The sequence below is a fragment of the Apodemus sylvaticus genome, chromosome 19, assembly GCF_947179515.1.
Source record: "Apodemus sylvaticus chromosome 19, mApoSyl1.1, whole genome shotgun sequence".
Taxonomy (NCBI): domain Eukaryota; kingdom Metazoa; phylum Chordata; class Mammalia; order Rodentia; family Muridae; genus Apodemus; species Apodemus sylvaticus.
Genome location: NC_067490.1, coordinates 6,570,659 through 6,585,985, shown reverse-complemented (window position 1 = coordinate 6,585,985; position 15,327 = coordinate 6,570,659). Strand labels below are relative to the sequence as shown.

The 15,327-nt window shown below is 50.9% G+C and overlaps 1 protein-coding gene across 1 annotated transcript; it reads right to left on the bottom strand.

Annotated features, from left to right (window-relative positions):
• Positions 1-200: 200 nt before the first annotated feature.
• Pim1 (Pim-1 proto-oncogene, serine/threonine kinase) lies at positions 201-5,499 on the bottom strand. The gene is made up of 6 exons (XM_052163604.1): positions 5,168-5,499; positions 4,952-5,058; positions 4,815-4,865; positions 4,351-4,717; positions 2,541-2,717; positions 201-1,692 (listed from the first exon to the last, which is right to left on the bottom strand). Exons 1-6 carry the CDS (start codon positions 5,247-5,249, stop codon positions 1,535-1,537), a joined length of 942 nt encoding a protein of 313 aa, XP_052019564.1. The 5' UTR covers positions 5,250-5,499; the 3' UTR covers positions 201-1,534.
• Between the last annotated feature and the right edge of the window lie 9,828 nt (positions 5,500-15,327).

Sequence of the window (15,327 nt, the reverse complement as noted above, 5' to 3'; positions counted from 1 at the left end):
TGGGAATTGGTCACAGTCAGGGGGTTTCCTTGGCAGAGAGCCGGCAGGGAAGGCCCAGGTCCTATCCAGCAATGGTTGGTTCGGAAAGCCCGGTACTTCTGTGCCCCAGCAGGAAATCAGATCTAGTCCTGAAAGTGGCCAGTCTACTTGTCTCTGTACCACGCATACATCTTTGTATGAATGAATGGAAAACTCAAAAGTTAAGACAAAAGGTTTTTTATTCAAAAAATGCCAAGTATAAAAAAAAAAATAAGATCTCTTTTATTCCCCTGTACAGTATATTTCACTCAGATCAAACCAGTGGGCCGCAGGCTGCTGCAAGGGCGGCCCCAGAGAGGATCCGAAAGGCACCCGCACCACACCGGAACTGCCTTTCCGTCTATGTACACAGTCAGCAGACCCTACACGCACTTCAGCGAGCAGGCAAGGGGGGGGGCCGCAGAAGGGGGCCACAGCAGCTGTCCCACCAGAGCCCCTACACCCCAGCAAACGCCGCAGCCCACCCTCCCAAAAAAGGTCCCCAAGTCAGGAGGAGAAAAAAAAAAAGAGAAAGAGAGACAGAACATGACAATAAAACCCTCAGGGCAACAGTCAGTGGAAGCCTGGAACAGGAAGGTAACCAAATAAATAAATAAATAAATACATTAAAACATGGACTTCCGGGCTAGAATGTGCCGTCTTTCAAAAACAAAAACAAAAAACAAAACAAAAAAAAAAAACCCAAACCAACCCCACCCCCCCCAACACATAAAATAACTTAAAGGCATTTTTTTTTCTTTAAAATTGTTATCATCTACAATCCTTTTGCAGGCTGCCATGCCGAACTATACACACATTTACAGCTTGTCTGGTTTTTGCATTGGTTGTGCGTTGCGTTCTGTGTTGAGGTCTTGGCTTTGAAACGGTTAAGTGGAAACCAAAAAGGAAGACCAGTTCACTTGGGAATTTTACTAAAGGAGGCAGAAAAAGGGCAGGTGGCTCAGCAGTTGGCCCTGCAGCCTCTCCCATGGCACCTTTCATAGGAAGTGGGGGATGGGAAAGGAGAGGAGAGGAGAGAAGCAAACCCAGGCAGAAGTTGAGAAGCAGCAGGTAAGAGGTAAAGTTCAAGTATTTCTTCTCCCAGCACAGGCGGAGCCCCACAGAAGGCACTCAGAGGAGTTGGAAGAGGTGACAGGGACTTAAATATGGTGCTAGTTTTTATCCCACCCCCAATGTTTTTTCCCCTACCCTGGCCCATCTTGGTGACCCACAGTCTCCATGGTGACTAAAGTTCCATGACAGGGCTCTGACCCACTCCCACCCCAACCCTGGGATTCTTCGGAGCCCAGCAACACTAGACGCCGAGTCTATGGAGGGCCCAGAGGGGCCCAGGACCAGTGAAGTAGTCTCTTTTCCTTGTGGGAGGTTGTCCCAGAGACCTGGAGTCTGGAATGAGTTGTCATTACTGTTCCTGCACCGTGAAGCAGGCAGGGTCCCATCAGGAGGCCAGAAGACAAGCTCTCCCATCCTGGAGGGTGTGACAGCAGAAAGGGTGCTACTTGCTGGGTGTCGGTGACAGGCTGTGCAGATGAATCTCGGCAGTTGCCTGGGGTAGGAGGGCATCCTGCATCCATGGATGGTTCTGGATTTCTTCAAAGGAGGGCCGATCTGATGGTCTCAGGGCCAGGCACCATCTAATAAGATGCTGACATTCTGCAGAAGGCAGAGCAGACAGAGGTGAGTGATGACTCAACTTGTTTTCTTGTAATGCAAAGGTCTTCTTTTCCCCAGACCCACAAGTCTGGGGTTTTTAAGGAGGCACCTTAGACTGCTGGGTGGGAAATAACAGATACCCAAAAGCCTCCGGCGTCTGCTTTCAGTTAAAAAAAAAAAGTGCCTCCCCTCTTAACCCTGTGGTTTCAGACTTCAATAGCCTGGGCCTCTCTCACAACACCCACTCACCAGAAATAGGAAGGATGACAAGGCTTTGATGAGCCACCAGTGAGCAGGGCGAGGTGATTCAACTCACCTACCGACTCCACTGACACTACCCGGGATGAGGTCACCAGGACCACGTCACCAGGACCTCGCTCTCTAGAGAGCTGTATTGCCTTAAGGGGAGAAGGCTTGACAGACCTTTATTTTTTGTAAACTTTGTTTACAGACTTGGTCTCTGCTGGTACTTAAGACTTTACAGGATCTGGTGTTTGGGGGGTGGGGTGGGATGTACATTAAACTTATTCCAAATTTGAGCATGACTCAACCAAAAACTAAAAGAGAAAAGGCCCAGCAGATGGGACTCCGAGACCAAATGGAGTAACTCTGACCCATCGAAATCCCACCATCTCTGGAGTCCCAGTAGTTGGGGGGCAGAGACAGGCTGAGGCCCTACTCTCCTAAGAAAATGAAAAAATAAAAATTAAAAAAAAAAAAGTGGGCAGAAATAGGACCCCTATACTCTCTCTTGTAACCCCTGACCAGCTTTTCTAATATACCAACAGAACCAGGTGGGGAGTGGGGGACCGAGGGGCGGAGGGCAGGGCTCGGGCGAGAGAAGTTACCTGAAGAGACCCTTTGCCTGAAGAACACTTGGCCCTTGACAATCTCCTCGTCATGCTCAAACGGAATATCTCCGCAGACCATGTCATAGAGCAGGATCCCCAGGGACCAGACAGCCGCCGATCGGCCATGGTATCTATGGTAACGAATCCACTCTGGAGGACTGTACACTCGGGTCCCTACCAGCAGAGGGAACAGAAGGAAACCGGCATTAGTGAGAGTAAACAAAGCGACTAGTCTGAACCGTTTCTTTTTTTAAAAAAAAATGTTTTCCCCCTCCTAACAAAGTTTCTCTGTGTAGCTCTGGAAATTACTCTGTAGGACAAGCTGGCCTTGAACTCAAGAAATCTGCCTACCTCTGCCTCCTAAGCGCTGGATTAAAAGCATGAACCACCATCACTACCACCTGGCTTTTTTAATAGACACTGCCTGGCTTGGGTTTGGTGGCACATGCCTTTAAACCCAGCTCTCAGGAGACCGGCTGATTTGACTTTAAAACAATCATATACATTCTTTCCTCAACAGTCCAGACAGAAAACGGAGACGTGGTATTTGGTACCTCTCCGGGAGCCCAAACCTTAAACCCAAATCCCTTACACACCAGGCCAAAGACAAAGAAAGACACGGAAAAGCCAGAGGTCCTAGTCACTCACTCAGTGGGGATAGCCTTGAACTACAAACGACCCTGAGGGCCCTGCCAGGACAGTCTCATCTAGACCTGGACCAGGTGAGGGCCTTTATAGACAACACTGGAGTCAGGGTGTGCTTTGCAAAGCTTTCCTCTGGGTTCTAGCAAGCAAGGAACGACACCTACACTCTCCCCCTCCCTAGACTGGAAAGGTACAGTTGCAGGGCTGGTTTCAGACCACGTGATTCCTGTTTACAAACTTTGGGTAGTAAAAAAAAAAAAAAAAAAAAAAAGTGCTAGCCTCCTGGTGCTCAACAGGGGGCAGCAAAGACTTGCCCAGGGGGGGAAAACACAGAGGAGGACTCAGCCAGCCATTAACTGTTAAATACAAAAAATGCAGCCCAGCCCAGCATCCTCCAAAGAAATTCAAACCACAAGCCAGAGTCACAAGTTTTGAAAGGACGTAGTTTGTTAGGGCGAGCCACTCAGAGCACGACCCACTCTCTGGCTTTGATCTATCCCCTCCCCTCCTTTTCTGAAAGAAGGCGATCCAAGCCCCTCCCTCTGATAGATAGGTTTTCATCCTCCCCGAGGAGACACCCAACTAATTTTCAAACCAGCAACAGATCTTATTTCACAACATTCATTCCAGGCCCCGTCACCCCACAACACCCCCAAGTGGAGTGAAACCGCGGCTCTTACTCCTTTACCCTCAAAAACAAAAACAAAACCCTGCAATTCTAAGAACTACCTTAAAACTCCCCCACAAAACAAAACAAACTACAAAAAGAAAAAAAACAAAAACAAAAACAAAAAACCGGCACTAATGTCTCCCGCCACCACCGGCTCCACCTCCTACTGGTGAGGAAAAGTGGGTCATACTTTTAAAATCTGGGCTACAGCCGGTTGCCCACCTCTTATTCACCGAGAAAGCATGGAATTTTTACTAAATTCCTACTGAAAAGAAAAACAAGCAAACAAAAGCAATAGCGCCAGAAAGGTTGCAGGTTCGTTCACCCAGCTTGAAATCCCCGGCTGTATTATGCCGGGAAGCTCGCCTCTGCCCCACCCCTGCCAGCTCCGAGCCAGGCGGCCCAATGACCTTTACAAAAGGCCGGAGCCGAGGCTGCCAGAGGCTTCCAGGCCGGCACCGTGGGCAGCTCCCTCCCCGGGCCCTGGCTCACCATCAAAGTCGGTGTAGACTGTGTCCTTGAGCAGCGCCCCCGACCCGAAGTCGATGAGTTTGAGTTCGCCCCGGTTCAGGTCGATTAAGATGTTCTCGTCCTTGATGTCGCGGTGGAGCACCCCGCAGTTGTGGCAATGTCGCACGGCCTCCAGCACCTGCCAGAAGAAGCTGCGAGCCAGCTCCTCCTGTAGGGCTCCTCGCTCGGTGATAAAGTCGAAGAGGTCTTGCACCGGTTCGGGCCTCTCGAGGATCAGGACGAAACTATCCGGCCTCTCGAACCAGTCCAGAAGTCTAATGACGCCCGAGAAGCCGGAGCTCACCTTCTTCAGTAGGACCACTTCCATGGGCACTCGGGTGCCATTGGGCTGCAAAGGGTGAGGGGCGAGGGTTAGCGCGCCGGTTCCGGCACGCCCGTCGCCACCCACCCACCCATGCGAGGGTCTCCGGCTCTGGCTCACTCACCAGTTCTCCCCAATCGGAAATCCGGTCCTTCTCCACGTGCTTGATGGCCACCTGGAAGAAGACCCAAGTCTCCATCAGACCCTTCTGCTCATAGCATCCCTCCGCGTGCCCTCCCCGGGGCGGGGTTGCCCACTCACCGGCAAGTTGTCGGCGACGCGGATGCCCGAGTAGACCGAGCCGAAGCCACCGCTGCCCAATAGCGGGCCCACCTGGTACTGCGACTCCAGGGGCTCCTTCTCTTTGCCTAGGAAAGAGGGCACGGGACACTAAGCGCGCGCGGCCCACGCGGGGGTCTCCCGGCGTTCCCCCCTCCACAACGACCCGCGCGCTCGGGGTGGGGTGGGGACACTCACCCGGCGCCAGCTTGGTGGCGTGCAGGTCGTTGCAGGGCGCGGCGCGCAGGTGGGCCAGGGAGTTGATCTTGGACAGGAGCATCCCCACCTCCAGGGTGTCGGTGCGGCGCCGGTGCCGGGACGAGCAGCAGCGGCGGCGGAGCGAGCTGGGGCTGAGCCGACGGCCCGGACTCAGACTGCGGGTGGCGTTGCGGCTCGGGCTGCGGCTGGCGCGCAAGGCCGAGGGCGAGTCGGAGGACGAGTGAGGGCGCTGGCGGGCGAGCTCGCCGGCCGGGTCAGGCAGTGTGGGAGGCGGCGGGGCGAGAGGCGCCGCGGGACCCAGGGCTGCTGCTGACTGTGACTGCTGCTGCTGCTGCTGCTGCTACTGCTACTGCCGATCCCGCCGCCGGCGCTGCCGACTCCCCTCCTGCCTCCTCCGCCGCCACGGCCGCTGCTGCAGACGCCCGGCTCGCCCCGCCGCCAGGAGTAAAGGGGCGGAGCGCGCCGCTGGGGAGGGCGCGCGCGGCGGGCGGGGACGGGGCGGGGCCTCTCCGGGAGGCCGAGGTGGGGAGCCGGGCTGGCGCGGCGGCGGAGGGCGGAGAGGGGGCGGGGAGGCGGCGGGACGAGGGCCGCTCCCCTCCGCTCCGCCCCCTCGCGGCTACACCCCTCTCCCCGGCCCCGCCTCCTGGCGCGACTCCAGCCAACCAGAAGATGGTTCATTTGCATAAGACTTTGCGGGCCCCGCCCCGCGCCTCGCGGTCAGAATGGTCGCTCCAACGCCGCCACGACGTGGCGGGAAGGAAAAGGCGCCAAAACGGAGGGGGAGGGGCGCTGGGCGTGCAGGGAGGCGGGAGCTGGGTGGCGCGCGCGGCCAGGGGAGGAAGGATGGGGAGGGGCGTATCGATTCAAACCCAAACAATAACAAAGCCATCAAAGGCCGCCCGAGGCCAGCTCCGTCGGCTCTGTGTTTCCCGGAGATTTGGGGTGTGGAGGGGGGTCGAGGGTTGGAGCTGGAGCGTTGCAAGTTGTGAGAAATGGAAGGGCGTTGGTGTGGCCGGCGCGGAGGCCATGAGCAAGGGACCGCGTGTGTGTGGATGCCGACCAGGGTGGTCCTCTGGTGTGACTCAGCCCGGAGACCTCCAAGGCTGCTGGGGCGGGATGACGATGAGCTGTGGGGCTAGATCCTGGAGGGGGTGATTGTGTTTTGGGGGGCGAAGGCTGTGCAAGGCGTGAGTCACCGGCATTTTGCACACCGAGGGAGTCACAGGCCTGCGGGGGAGGGGGGGAGTGGGAGAGACCTGGGCTGCGAGGAGCGGGTGACAAAGCTTCTCAATTTAGAAATGCAAAGAGAATTAGAAGGTACCAGGAGGTCCTGATGCCCTCAGAAAGGATCCGTGTCCGAGCGCCTGGGAGAGAGGAAATCACGACACAAATGTTAGCTTTCTCTTGCCAGATGCTGCCTCAGCCCCTTCTGAGAGGGCGGGAGGAGCAGGAAAATTCCTGGTCGCGGGCAAGGGTGGGAGGGTGCCGCTGTGTTTAATCAGAGGTTGCTCCGGTAGTCACCTTCTCATCAGCCTGGTATTAGCAGCAGTCAGGCGATACCAGCTATTATTGGCCTCCACCCCAGCCTTGTCTCAAAGGAAAGTCCCCACACGCACGTGGAAATACCACAGAAAGCTAGCCGAGCCCGCTTTCATCTTTTGTCCTTCATTAAACTTCACGGAGAGTTGATAAGGACGTGTGAAGTGGGTAAACTCTCATTCTGTGTAATCCGTAAACAGATACTAGTGGCCAGAGTCACTGAAAGCCAACTACACCCCATTTTCGTTATTTTTTGTTGTTGTTGTTGTTTAGGTCCGAGAGATCTTTAAAGTTGGAATGAGCCTGCTATGGATGTAGTCATTAACGCATTTAAGTGCTTCCTTTACAAGTTTTTCATGGTGCTTATAAAGATGCCCAGAGAGACTCCATAACTTTTATGGATGCCTCTTACAAAACATTACATATTTCCCTTTTGTTTGTGTTCTGTGGCCTAACTCATTCATTTCTGATGACGAAAGGAGAAAAACCCAGGGGAACGAGAATTACTTCCTTTTTTGCAGATAGGAAAATGAGTCGTAACTGGGATGACACAGGGTCATACGACAGCCAAGGGAATGACCCAAATTCCGCTCCTGAGGGCTCAGGGCTTTCCCTTTAATCAGGCTTAAAAACATCTATGACACTAGCATTGAAGAGGGCATCAGAAAACAGGTATGCCTGGAGTGGTGCCCAGCATCCTGGACCAGGTCAGCCTTGACTACATAGAGAAACCCTGTCTATAAGTAAATATTTTTTAAACACCAGGGCACCTCCAGTCCCCTATCAGGCCATCAGCTCTGTCCAAACAGGACTATTTCCACTTGTTTTCAATCTCCCGGCACATTCCAGACTTTGCGCCTCTGAAAACTAAGTCCACCTGTCCAAAGTCCCCTGTCCTCTTCTTGGAACTCGTCTGATGTTGAGAAATGAGTCCAGGGTCTTACACGTGCACCCTGCCACTGAGCTGCATACACTGCAGTCCTCTCTCTTAGTCAAAGCCTAGAGTTCTGAACAAGGCACCACATGCATTGCCACGTTGTTGCTGAACAAACCCCAAGCCTTCATTCCCTGTCCCTCCACCCATCTGACAGTCGTGGGGTTCTTACAAAGGAAAAAAAAAAAAACAATCTTTCTGGGCTGGGGATGCTGCTCTGTTGATTCCCGGCACTGCATAACTGGTACCTTGATCCCAGGACAAAGGAGGTTCAACAGTTCAAAGACAGTCCGAGACACAAACGATCTTGTCTTAAAAACAACAAAAGACTTCCTGTACGCTATCTCTTCGTTTATTTATACCGTCTACCCTACCCGCTTTGTTTACTTCTTAATATACACTCTCGCTGCCACACCAGAGCAGGGACAGTTGTCAAATTCGTGGGTCTTTTGCTTCTGCCTTCTCACTTGCCCACACCGCAAGCATGACTGCCCTTTACCCAGCAGTTCCCGGTGGGAGAGGAAGAGAACATAACGACGTTTAAAATCAGTTCATGAACCTGGTACAGTGGGTCACATTTGGAATTCCAGTATTTGGAAGTCTGAGACAGGAGGACTGCCAAACTGAGCTGTAGAATGAGGCCAGACAGGGGTGTGACCAGGTCCCTGTCTCAAAAGCCTTATGGCTACATGCTCAATAATCAGATTGTCAGGGAGAACAAACACACATCCGGGATTTTAAGTGGGCTCAGGAAAAATAAGGCAAAAGGTGAGAAAAGAAAATAAGCCAGAGGACTCCATTAAGAAGGCCTTCGGCTCAGAGAAGAGGCACCTGGTTAGGAAACCAGCCAAGTTACCAAGCCTTCCTTTTTTTTTTGTTTGTTTGTTTTTTTTTTTTTTTTGGATTTGGTTTTTCTTGAGACAGGGTTTCTCTGTATAGCCCTGGCTGTCCTGGAACTCACTCTGTAGACCAGGCTGGCCTCGAACTCAGAAATCCACCTGCCTCTGCCTCCCAGAGTGCTGGGATTACAGGCGTGTGCCACCACCGTCTGGCTCAAGCCTTCCTTCCTAAGCTGTAGCCTGGGTGCAGAAAACATCACCTACCTCCTCGCTGGAAGAGGCAAAGCCTGCATGTGAGGGTAAAACCTAGCCTTAGATCCAGCACCGGGCTAGCTCCAGCTACGACGACGTGGCAACAGTGTCCATTGTGATGGCAATGATGACAAGCAGGCACTTTGAAAAGAGATGGTTGGCATGTCCTCCTATGACAGTCACATTTGTGTGAGGCAGGAGGGGAGGGGAGGGGTGAGTGCCACAGTGGGCGTGTGGAGGTCAGAGGTCAGTTCTCTGGAGCTGATGTTGGAAGGGCCAAAGGTAAGAATGCCGGATAAGGGAACTGAGAAGTAAGGTGTTGCCAAACAGCCTGTGACCTCTTGGATCCTTAAATCCTCAAGTTGTCCTCTGACTCTCCCCCCCAACCCTCCCTCCCCCTCCCCCTCTCATTCTCAATAAACAAATAAAGGGGGTTCTGAAGGGATGATGGCTCAACTGTTAATAGTGCTTACTGCTCTTGCAGAGGACCTGAGTTCAGTTCCCAGCACCCAAGACTAGTGACTCACAAACCCCTGTAACCCCAGCTCCTGTGGGGTTCAGCCTATGTCCTGTTCTGGTCCCTTCAGGCACTTGCCCTCTTGTGAACCTGTACACATACACATGCACACACACTCACAAACGCACACACCTACATGTATGTATAATTTAAAATAAATTTTTTTAAAATAAAAACTGCGGGAGGGGAGGAAAAACCATAAAAAGATGAATTGCTCCCAGCTGGGTGTGGTGACACTCCCCTGAAACCCCAGCACTCTGGCACCAAGGCTGCCCAATGGTGGATGTGAGGTTAGCCTGGGCTACACAGTCATTCCAGGGCGGGGTTGAAGATGGAGGGGATAAAAAAGACTCTAAGGAAGAGTCAGAAAAATTATCCTAGGGCTGGAAAGATGGCTCATCGGTTAAGAGAACTTCCAGAGGTCCTGAGTTCACAACCACCCATAATGAGATCTGATGTCCTCTTCTGGGGTGTCTGAAGACAGCTACAGTGCACTCACATACATATAATAAATAAATCTTTAAAAAAAATAATACCCTAATGATTAAACAACAAATAGTTTTGGAAAGACAAAAGCCATAATTGTGCTGGTAGGTCTGGGTAAAAAGTAGTGTTTGCTATCACTAAACTGAACAGTAATCAAAATGTCAAGGGTTGCCCGGTAATGCTTGTTGTCAGAGAAGTGTAGGAGGACATTTAAAGGGATAACCCAAACCAAAAATATTTTTTTCTTTCTGAGACACAGTTTCTCTGTGCAGCCCTGGCTATCCTGGAACTCACTCTGTAGACCAGGCTGGACTCAAACTCAGAGATCTGCCTGCCTCTGCCTCCCAAGTACTCAGAGGAAAGGCATGCTCCTCCACAGCGAGGAACCCACACTGGTTTTCAAGTACTTGTTTTGCAATGCTTATCCAGGGCCTTGGATTAGGAAAGGTTTACACACGAGCCACTGAGCTCAGTGGAATCAGCTTACTGGGCTTCTGGCTTTTGCTTGTTAAGGTTTTTCAACTAATCCAGTAGAAGCAATTATCTGTATGGTTTATTTCTTTCTCTTACAAAGTACTTATCCTAGGCTGGTTGCAGTGGCCTCATCTTTAATCCCAGCCCTTGGGAGGCAGAGGCGGGAGGATCTCTCAGTGTTCAAGGGCTGCCTGGAAGAACGGAGTAAATTCCAAGCCAGCTAGGATGATATAGTGGGAACATGCCTCAGAAATAAATAGCTAAAATTAACTGAAATCATTTTTCTGGAGCTTAGAGAGATGTCTCAGCTGTTAAAAACACTGGCTGCTCTTGCAGAGGGCTCATGCCAAGCTCCTAGCATCTGTACGGTGACTCACTGTGGTTACCCAAGACTGGGATGGTTAGGATTTGAAGACCAACACAGCCTGGACTAGGTGAGACCCTGTCTCTGAGAGAAATAAATGGATGTGTGTGGAGCTGGAGAGAAGGCTCAGTGCTTAAGAACACTTGTCTCTAGCAGAAGACCTGGGTTCAATTCCCACAAGGCAGTTTATACCTACCTGTAACTCCACTCTCAGAGGATCCAACACCCTCTTCTGGTTTCCAAGGACGTCATGTGTTAAGTGGACTTATATACACATAACTAACAGGACACATTGTTTTTTGGTTTGATTTGGTTTGATTTGGTTTTTTGAGACAGGGTTTCTCTGTGTAGCCCTGGCTGTCCTGGAACTCACTCTGTAGACCAAGCTGGCCTGGAACTCAGAAATCCGCTTGCCTCTGCCTCCTAAGTACTGGGATTAAAGGCATGCGCCACCACCGCCCAGCTAGGATACGTTTGATAATCTCAGCAACCCTGAGGAAACAGAGGCAGACAGATCTCTATGAATTCATGAGTTTGGGAAAGGACTGGTCCCTAGTGTTGGTAATCTGTCTAAGCTCCACCCCACACCTACCTGGCAATAGCCAGGTATGCCTCGCCCCATAGATCTGGCCCACTATAAAAGAGGCTACTTGTCCCTCCTCCCTCCTCTCTCCCCCTCTCCTCCCTCTTCCCCCTCCCCCCTCTCCCCTTCCATCCCACTTTCACCTCTCTGCCCCCTGGGCTCTCCTCCCCTCCCCCCTCTCTCCCACATGGTTATGGCCGGCCCCCACTTCACTTCTCTACTCTCTCTCTCTGTCTCTCTGCCTTTCTCTACTTCCACTATACCACTAACTTCCAACCTCTACCTTGAATAAACTCTATTCTATACCAGGCCTGTGTGTGTGTGGTCCCTCAGGGGGAAGAGATGCCTGGACAAGGGCCTGCCTGGGCACCCCCTCCCCGCACACCGCTGTGCCACACTCCCTTAACCCCCAATTCTCTCTTTTTAAGGCCCTTCACCGAGAGCAAGTAAATGAAAGAAAACAAAACCAATAAATCTTTTAAAAGAAAAGTGAGGATGGGGCCGCAGGTCAGTTGTTAGAGCCATGGTGGGTTTGAAGCCCTGGGTTTGACCCTGCCATCCCTGACCTGGAAGTGGTGGGCAGCAGGATGACTCAGCAGACAGGGGGACTTGGGGAGTAAGGCAGAGACGTTTATGGCTAGCCTGATCTACAAAAGGAGTTCCAGGGCAGCCAAGGTTGTTACACAGAGAAACTCTGTCTCAAAACACCAAACAAACAAACAACAAAAAGGTATTCTATGGTTATCTTTGGACTGTATGGCCAAGGCAAAGGTTCAAAGAGGGTTGGGAGGCCTAGGGAAGGCTCCAGGAGGATTTTTCTTTTCTTTTTCTTTTGTTTGGTTTTTGTTTTTTGCTTTGTTTTGAGACTGGGTCTCTCTGTGTGGACCTGCCTGGTCTTCAACTTTGGACTTTCACAAACTCACCTGCCTCTTCCTCCTGAGTGCTGGGGTTAAAGGTGTGCACCGCCACACCCATCATTTTAAAAATAGATTTTAAAGTGTAGATATGTAAAAGATTAAAGGGAATGGTTAAAATCAGGAAGGATGAAGGCTTTAATCTACACACCTTTCATCACACCAGTCAGGAGGCAGAGGCAAGCAGATCTCATCTAGACAGTGAGTCCAGGACAGCCGGAGGACTATGTCTGTCTCAAATAAGAAACTCTGTCTTAAATAAGTAAACAAAGAATAATCATAATCAAAGAAGATGCTTTCGGTTATATTCTGTCTCTCTCTCTCTTTCTCTGTCTCTCTGTCTGCCTGTCTGTCTGTCTCTGTCTCTGTGTGTGTGTGTATACACTTGTAATAGAATTGCCCTCAAAGGCTAGAAGAGGGTACTGGGTTCCCCAGAACTGGAGTTATAGCCAGTTATGAACCATTGAATGAGTGCTAAGAATCAACCTCTGTTCTCTGAGAGAGTAGTCCATACCACTTTTTTTTCCCTAAAGATTTATTTATTTTATCTATGTGAATACACTGTAGCTGTCATCAGACACACCAGAAGAGGGCATTGGATCCCATTACAGATGGTTGTGAGCCACCAGGTGGTTGCTGGGAATTGAACTCAGGACCTCTGGAAGAGCAGTCAGTGCTCTTAACCACTGAGCCATCTCTCCAGCCCCCTTTGCATTTTTTGTAATAAAAGTAAAAATGTTCAAGTAGGTGCTGGTGGCTTATACCTCTACCATTCATTTTAACCATTCTGTTTAATCTCAGCATTTGGGAAAGAGACAGGTGAATTTCCGTGAGTTCCAGGATAGCCTGGTCTACAGAGTGAAAGGACATCCAGGGCTACACAAAGAAACCCTGTCTTTAAAAAAGATAGATATAGTCAGACGGTGGTGGTGCACGCCTTTAATCTCAGTTCTTGGGAGGCAGAGGCAGGGGGATTTCTGAGTTCGACGCCAGCCTGGTCTACAAAGTGAGTTCCAGGAGAGCCAGGGCTACACAGAGAAACCCTGTCTCGAGAAAAAAAAAAAAGATAGAGGCCGGGCAGTGGTGACACACACCTGTAATCCCAGCACTTGGGAGGCAGAGGCAGGAGGATTTCTGAGTTTGAGGCCAGCCTGGTCTACAGAGTGAGTTCCAGGACAGCCAGGGCTACACAGAGAAACCCTGTCTCAAAAAACCATAAAAAAGGAAGAAAAAAAAAGATAATAGAGTGGTGGGCTTGGGTTCAGTTCCTAGCAGCAATACAGTAGCTCATACAAAATCACCTGTAACTCTAGATCTAGGGGATCTGAAATCTCTTTCTGGCCTCGGAGTGGTCCATGCATACACATGACAGCTATAATCTATAAACCCAAAGAGTCATGAACATGTATGTACATGCACAATAGCTAACTATGTACAATATGACAGTGTTGTGGGATGTGTGACAGAGTCAGGGGACAACTTGCAGGAATCCGTTCTTTCCTTCCACATGCTGTGTGGGGGAGCAGAACTCAGTTCTCCAGGCCTGACAGCAAGCCCCGAACCTGGTGAGCCTCTGCACCCGCGCCTACCAGCTTTGCTTTCTAAGGTGTTTTGATGTCCTTTCCAGAATTGAGGATGGTGTGAGCTTGGGTCCTCCCGGCATGCTATACAATTGCTCTGCTAGAGAGCTGCATACCCCGAAATTCTTTTACTCCATGAGACAGGGACTCAATAAACTGCCCAGGCTGTCCTTGAACTCAATCAGTAGATACACTTGAAGTTGTGATCATCCTGCCTCAGCCTTCTGGCTGAGATTGTGGTGCTGTACTGCCAGGCTGGGTTGATTTGGAGGGTTTTTTGTTTGTTTGTATATGGTTAGCCTAAGGAGTAGCATTATTTGGAGGTGTGGCCTTGTTGGAGTGGGTGTGGCCTTGTTGGAGTAGGTGTGTTACTGTGGGCGTGGGCTTTAAGATCCTCATCCTAGCTGCCTGAAAGCTGGTCTTCGGATGAAGTCATAGAAGTCTTGGCTCTGCCTGCACCATGCCTGCCTGGATGCCGCAATGTTCTTGCCTTAATGGTAATGGACTGAACCTCTGAACCTGTAAGCCAGCCCCGATGAAATGCTTGGGAGGCAGAGGCAGGCAGATGTCTGAGTTTGAGGTTAGCCTGGTCTACAGAGTGAGTTCCAGGACAGCCAGAGCCACACAGAGAAACCCTGTCTCGAAAAGAAAAAAAAAATTGCCTTGGTCATGGTATCAAAACCCTAAGACATTAAGACAATATCCCGGCTGGGCGTGGTGGCACATGCCTGTAATCCCAGCACTTGGGAGGTAGAGGCAGGAGGATTTCTGAGTTCGAAGCCAGCCTGGTCTACAGAGTGAGTTCTAGGACAGCCAAGACTACGCAGAGAAACCCTGTCTCAAAAAAAAAAAAAAAAGACAATATCCCGCTACACAGCTCGGGCTGGTACAGACCTTGTGATCCTCCTGCCTCAGCCTCTGAAATACAACCATACCTGGCTTGCTTCATTTTCTATTTATGCTGGTTATTATTGTTTCTGTTCATTTGGTTGTTGTTTTTTGTTTTCACAGGATCTAACTATAGCCCAGGGTGGCTTGAAACTCACTCTAGCTTGGGGATAGAGACCTCCATCTTAAAGGGATCTATCTGCTTCAATTTCTTCGCGACGTCCAGCTGCATTTAATTTAATTTCTGTGTATGTGTGCTTTAATGTCTGTATAGCAAGTGTGTGCCTGGTGCCCGTGGAGGCCAGAGAAGGGCATCGGGTCCTCCGAGACTACAGCTAGCGTTACAAACGGTTGTGAGCCCCCACGTGGGTACTTAGAATCAAACCTGGGTCTTCCAAAGAGCAGCCAGTGCTCTTAAACACTGAGCCATCTCTCCAGCCCCCGATCTTCGTTTTGCTATTAAACACGGACTTAGACTGGAGTCCTGGCTATGTTTCATTTTCGAGATGCGATTCAAATCCTTCAGAGGAAAGGAATCACCCGCCTGCCTCTGGTCACTGAGCAGCTGAGACTACAGACCTCAACAGTGTCTGCTGGGAACTAAGAGAGTTGTGTGGCTCACACACAGCACTGATATCTATCACCTTTCCCTGTCTAGGTGTTCATCGGCGCCACTTTACTAAGGAGCCGCTTGAGTGGGGCATCGTGGCCCAGGCCTGTGATCCCAGCAGTTCCCAAGGCTGAAGCAGGAGGAGGGGGGGCGAGTTCT

Coding starts and splice junctions, on each gene's coding strand:
- Pim1 (XM_052163604.1), bottom strand. CDS start 5,249: ATGCTCCTGTCCAAGATCAACTCCCTGGCCCACCTGCGCGCCGCGCCC. Junction 4,866..4,951: donor GCGTCGCCGACAACTTGCCG/GTGAGTGGGCAA, acceptor GTCTTCTTCCAG/GTGGCCATCAAGCACGTGGA. Junction 2,718..4,350: donor AGTCTACACCGACTTTGATG/GTGAGCCAGGGC, acceptor CTCTGCTGGTAG/GGACCCGAGTGTACAGTCCT.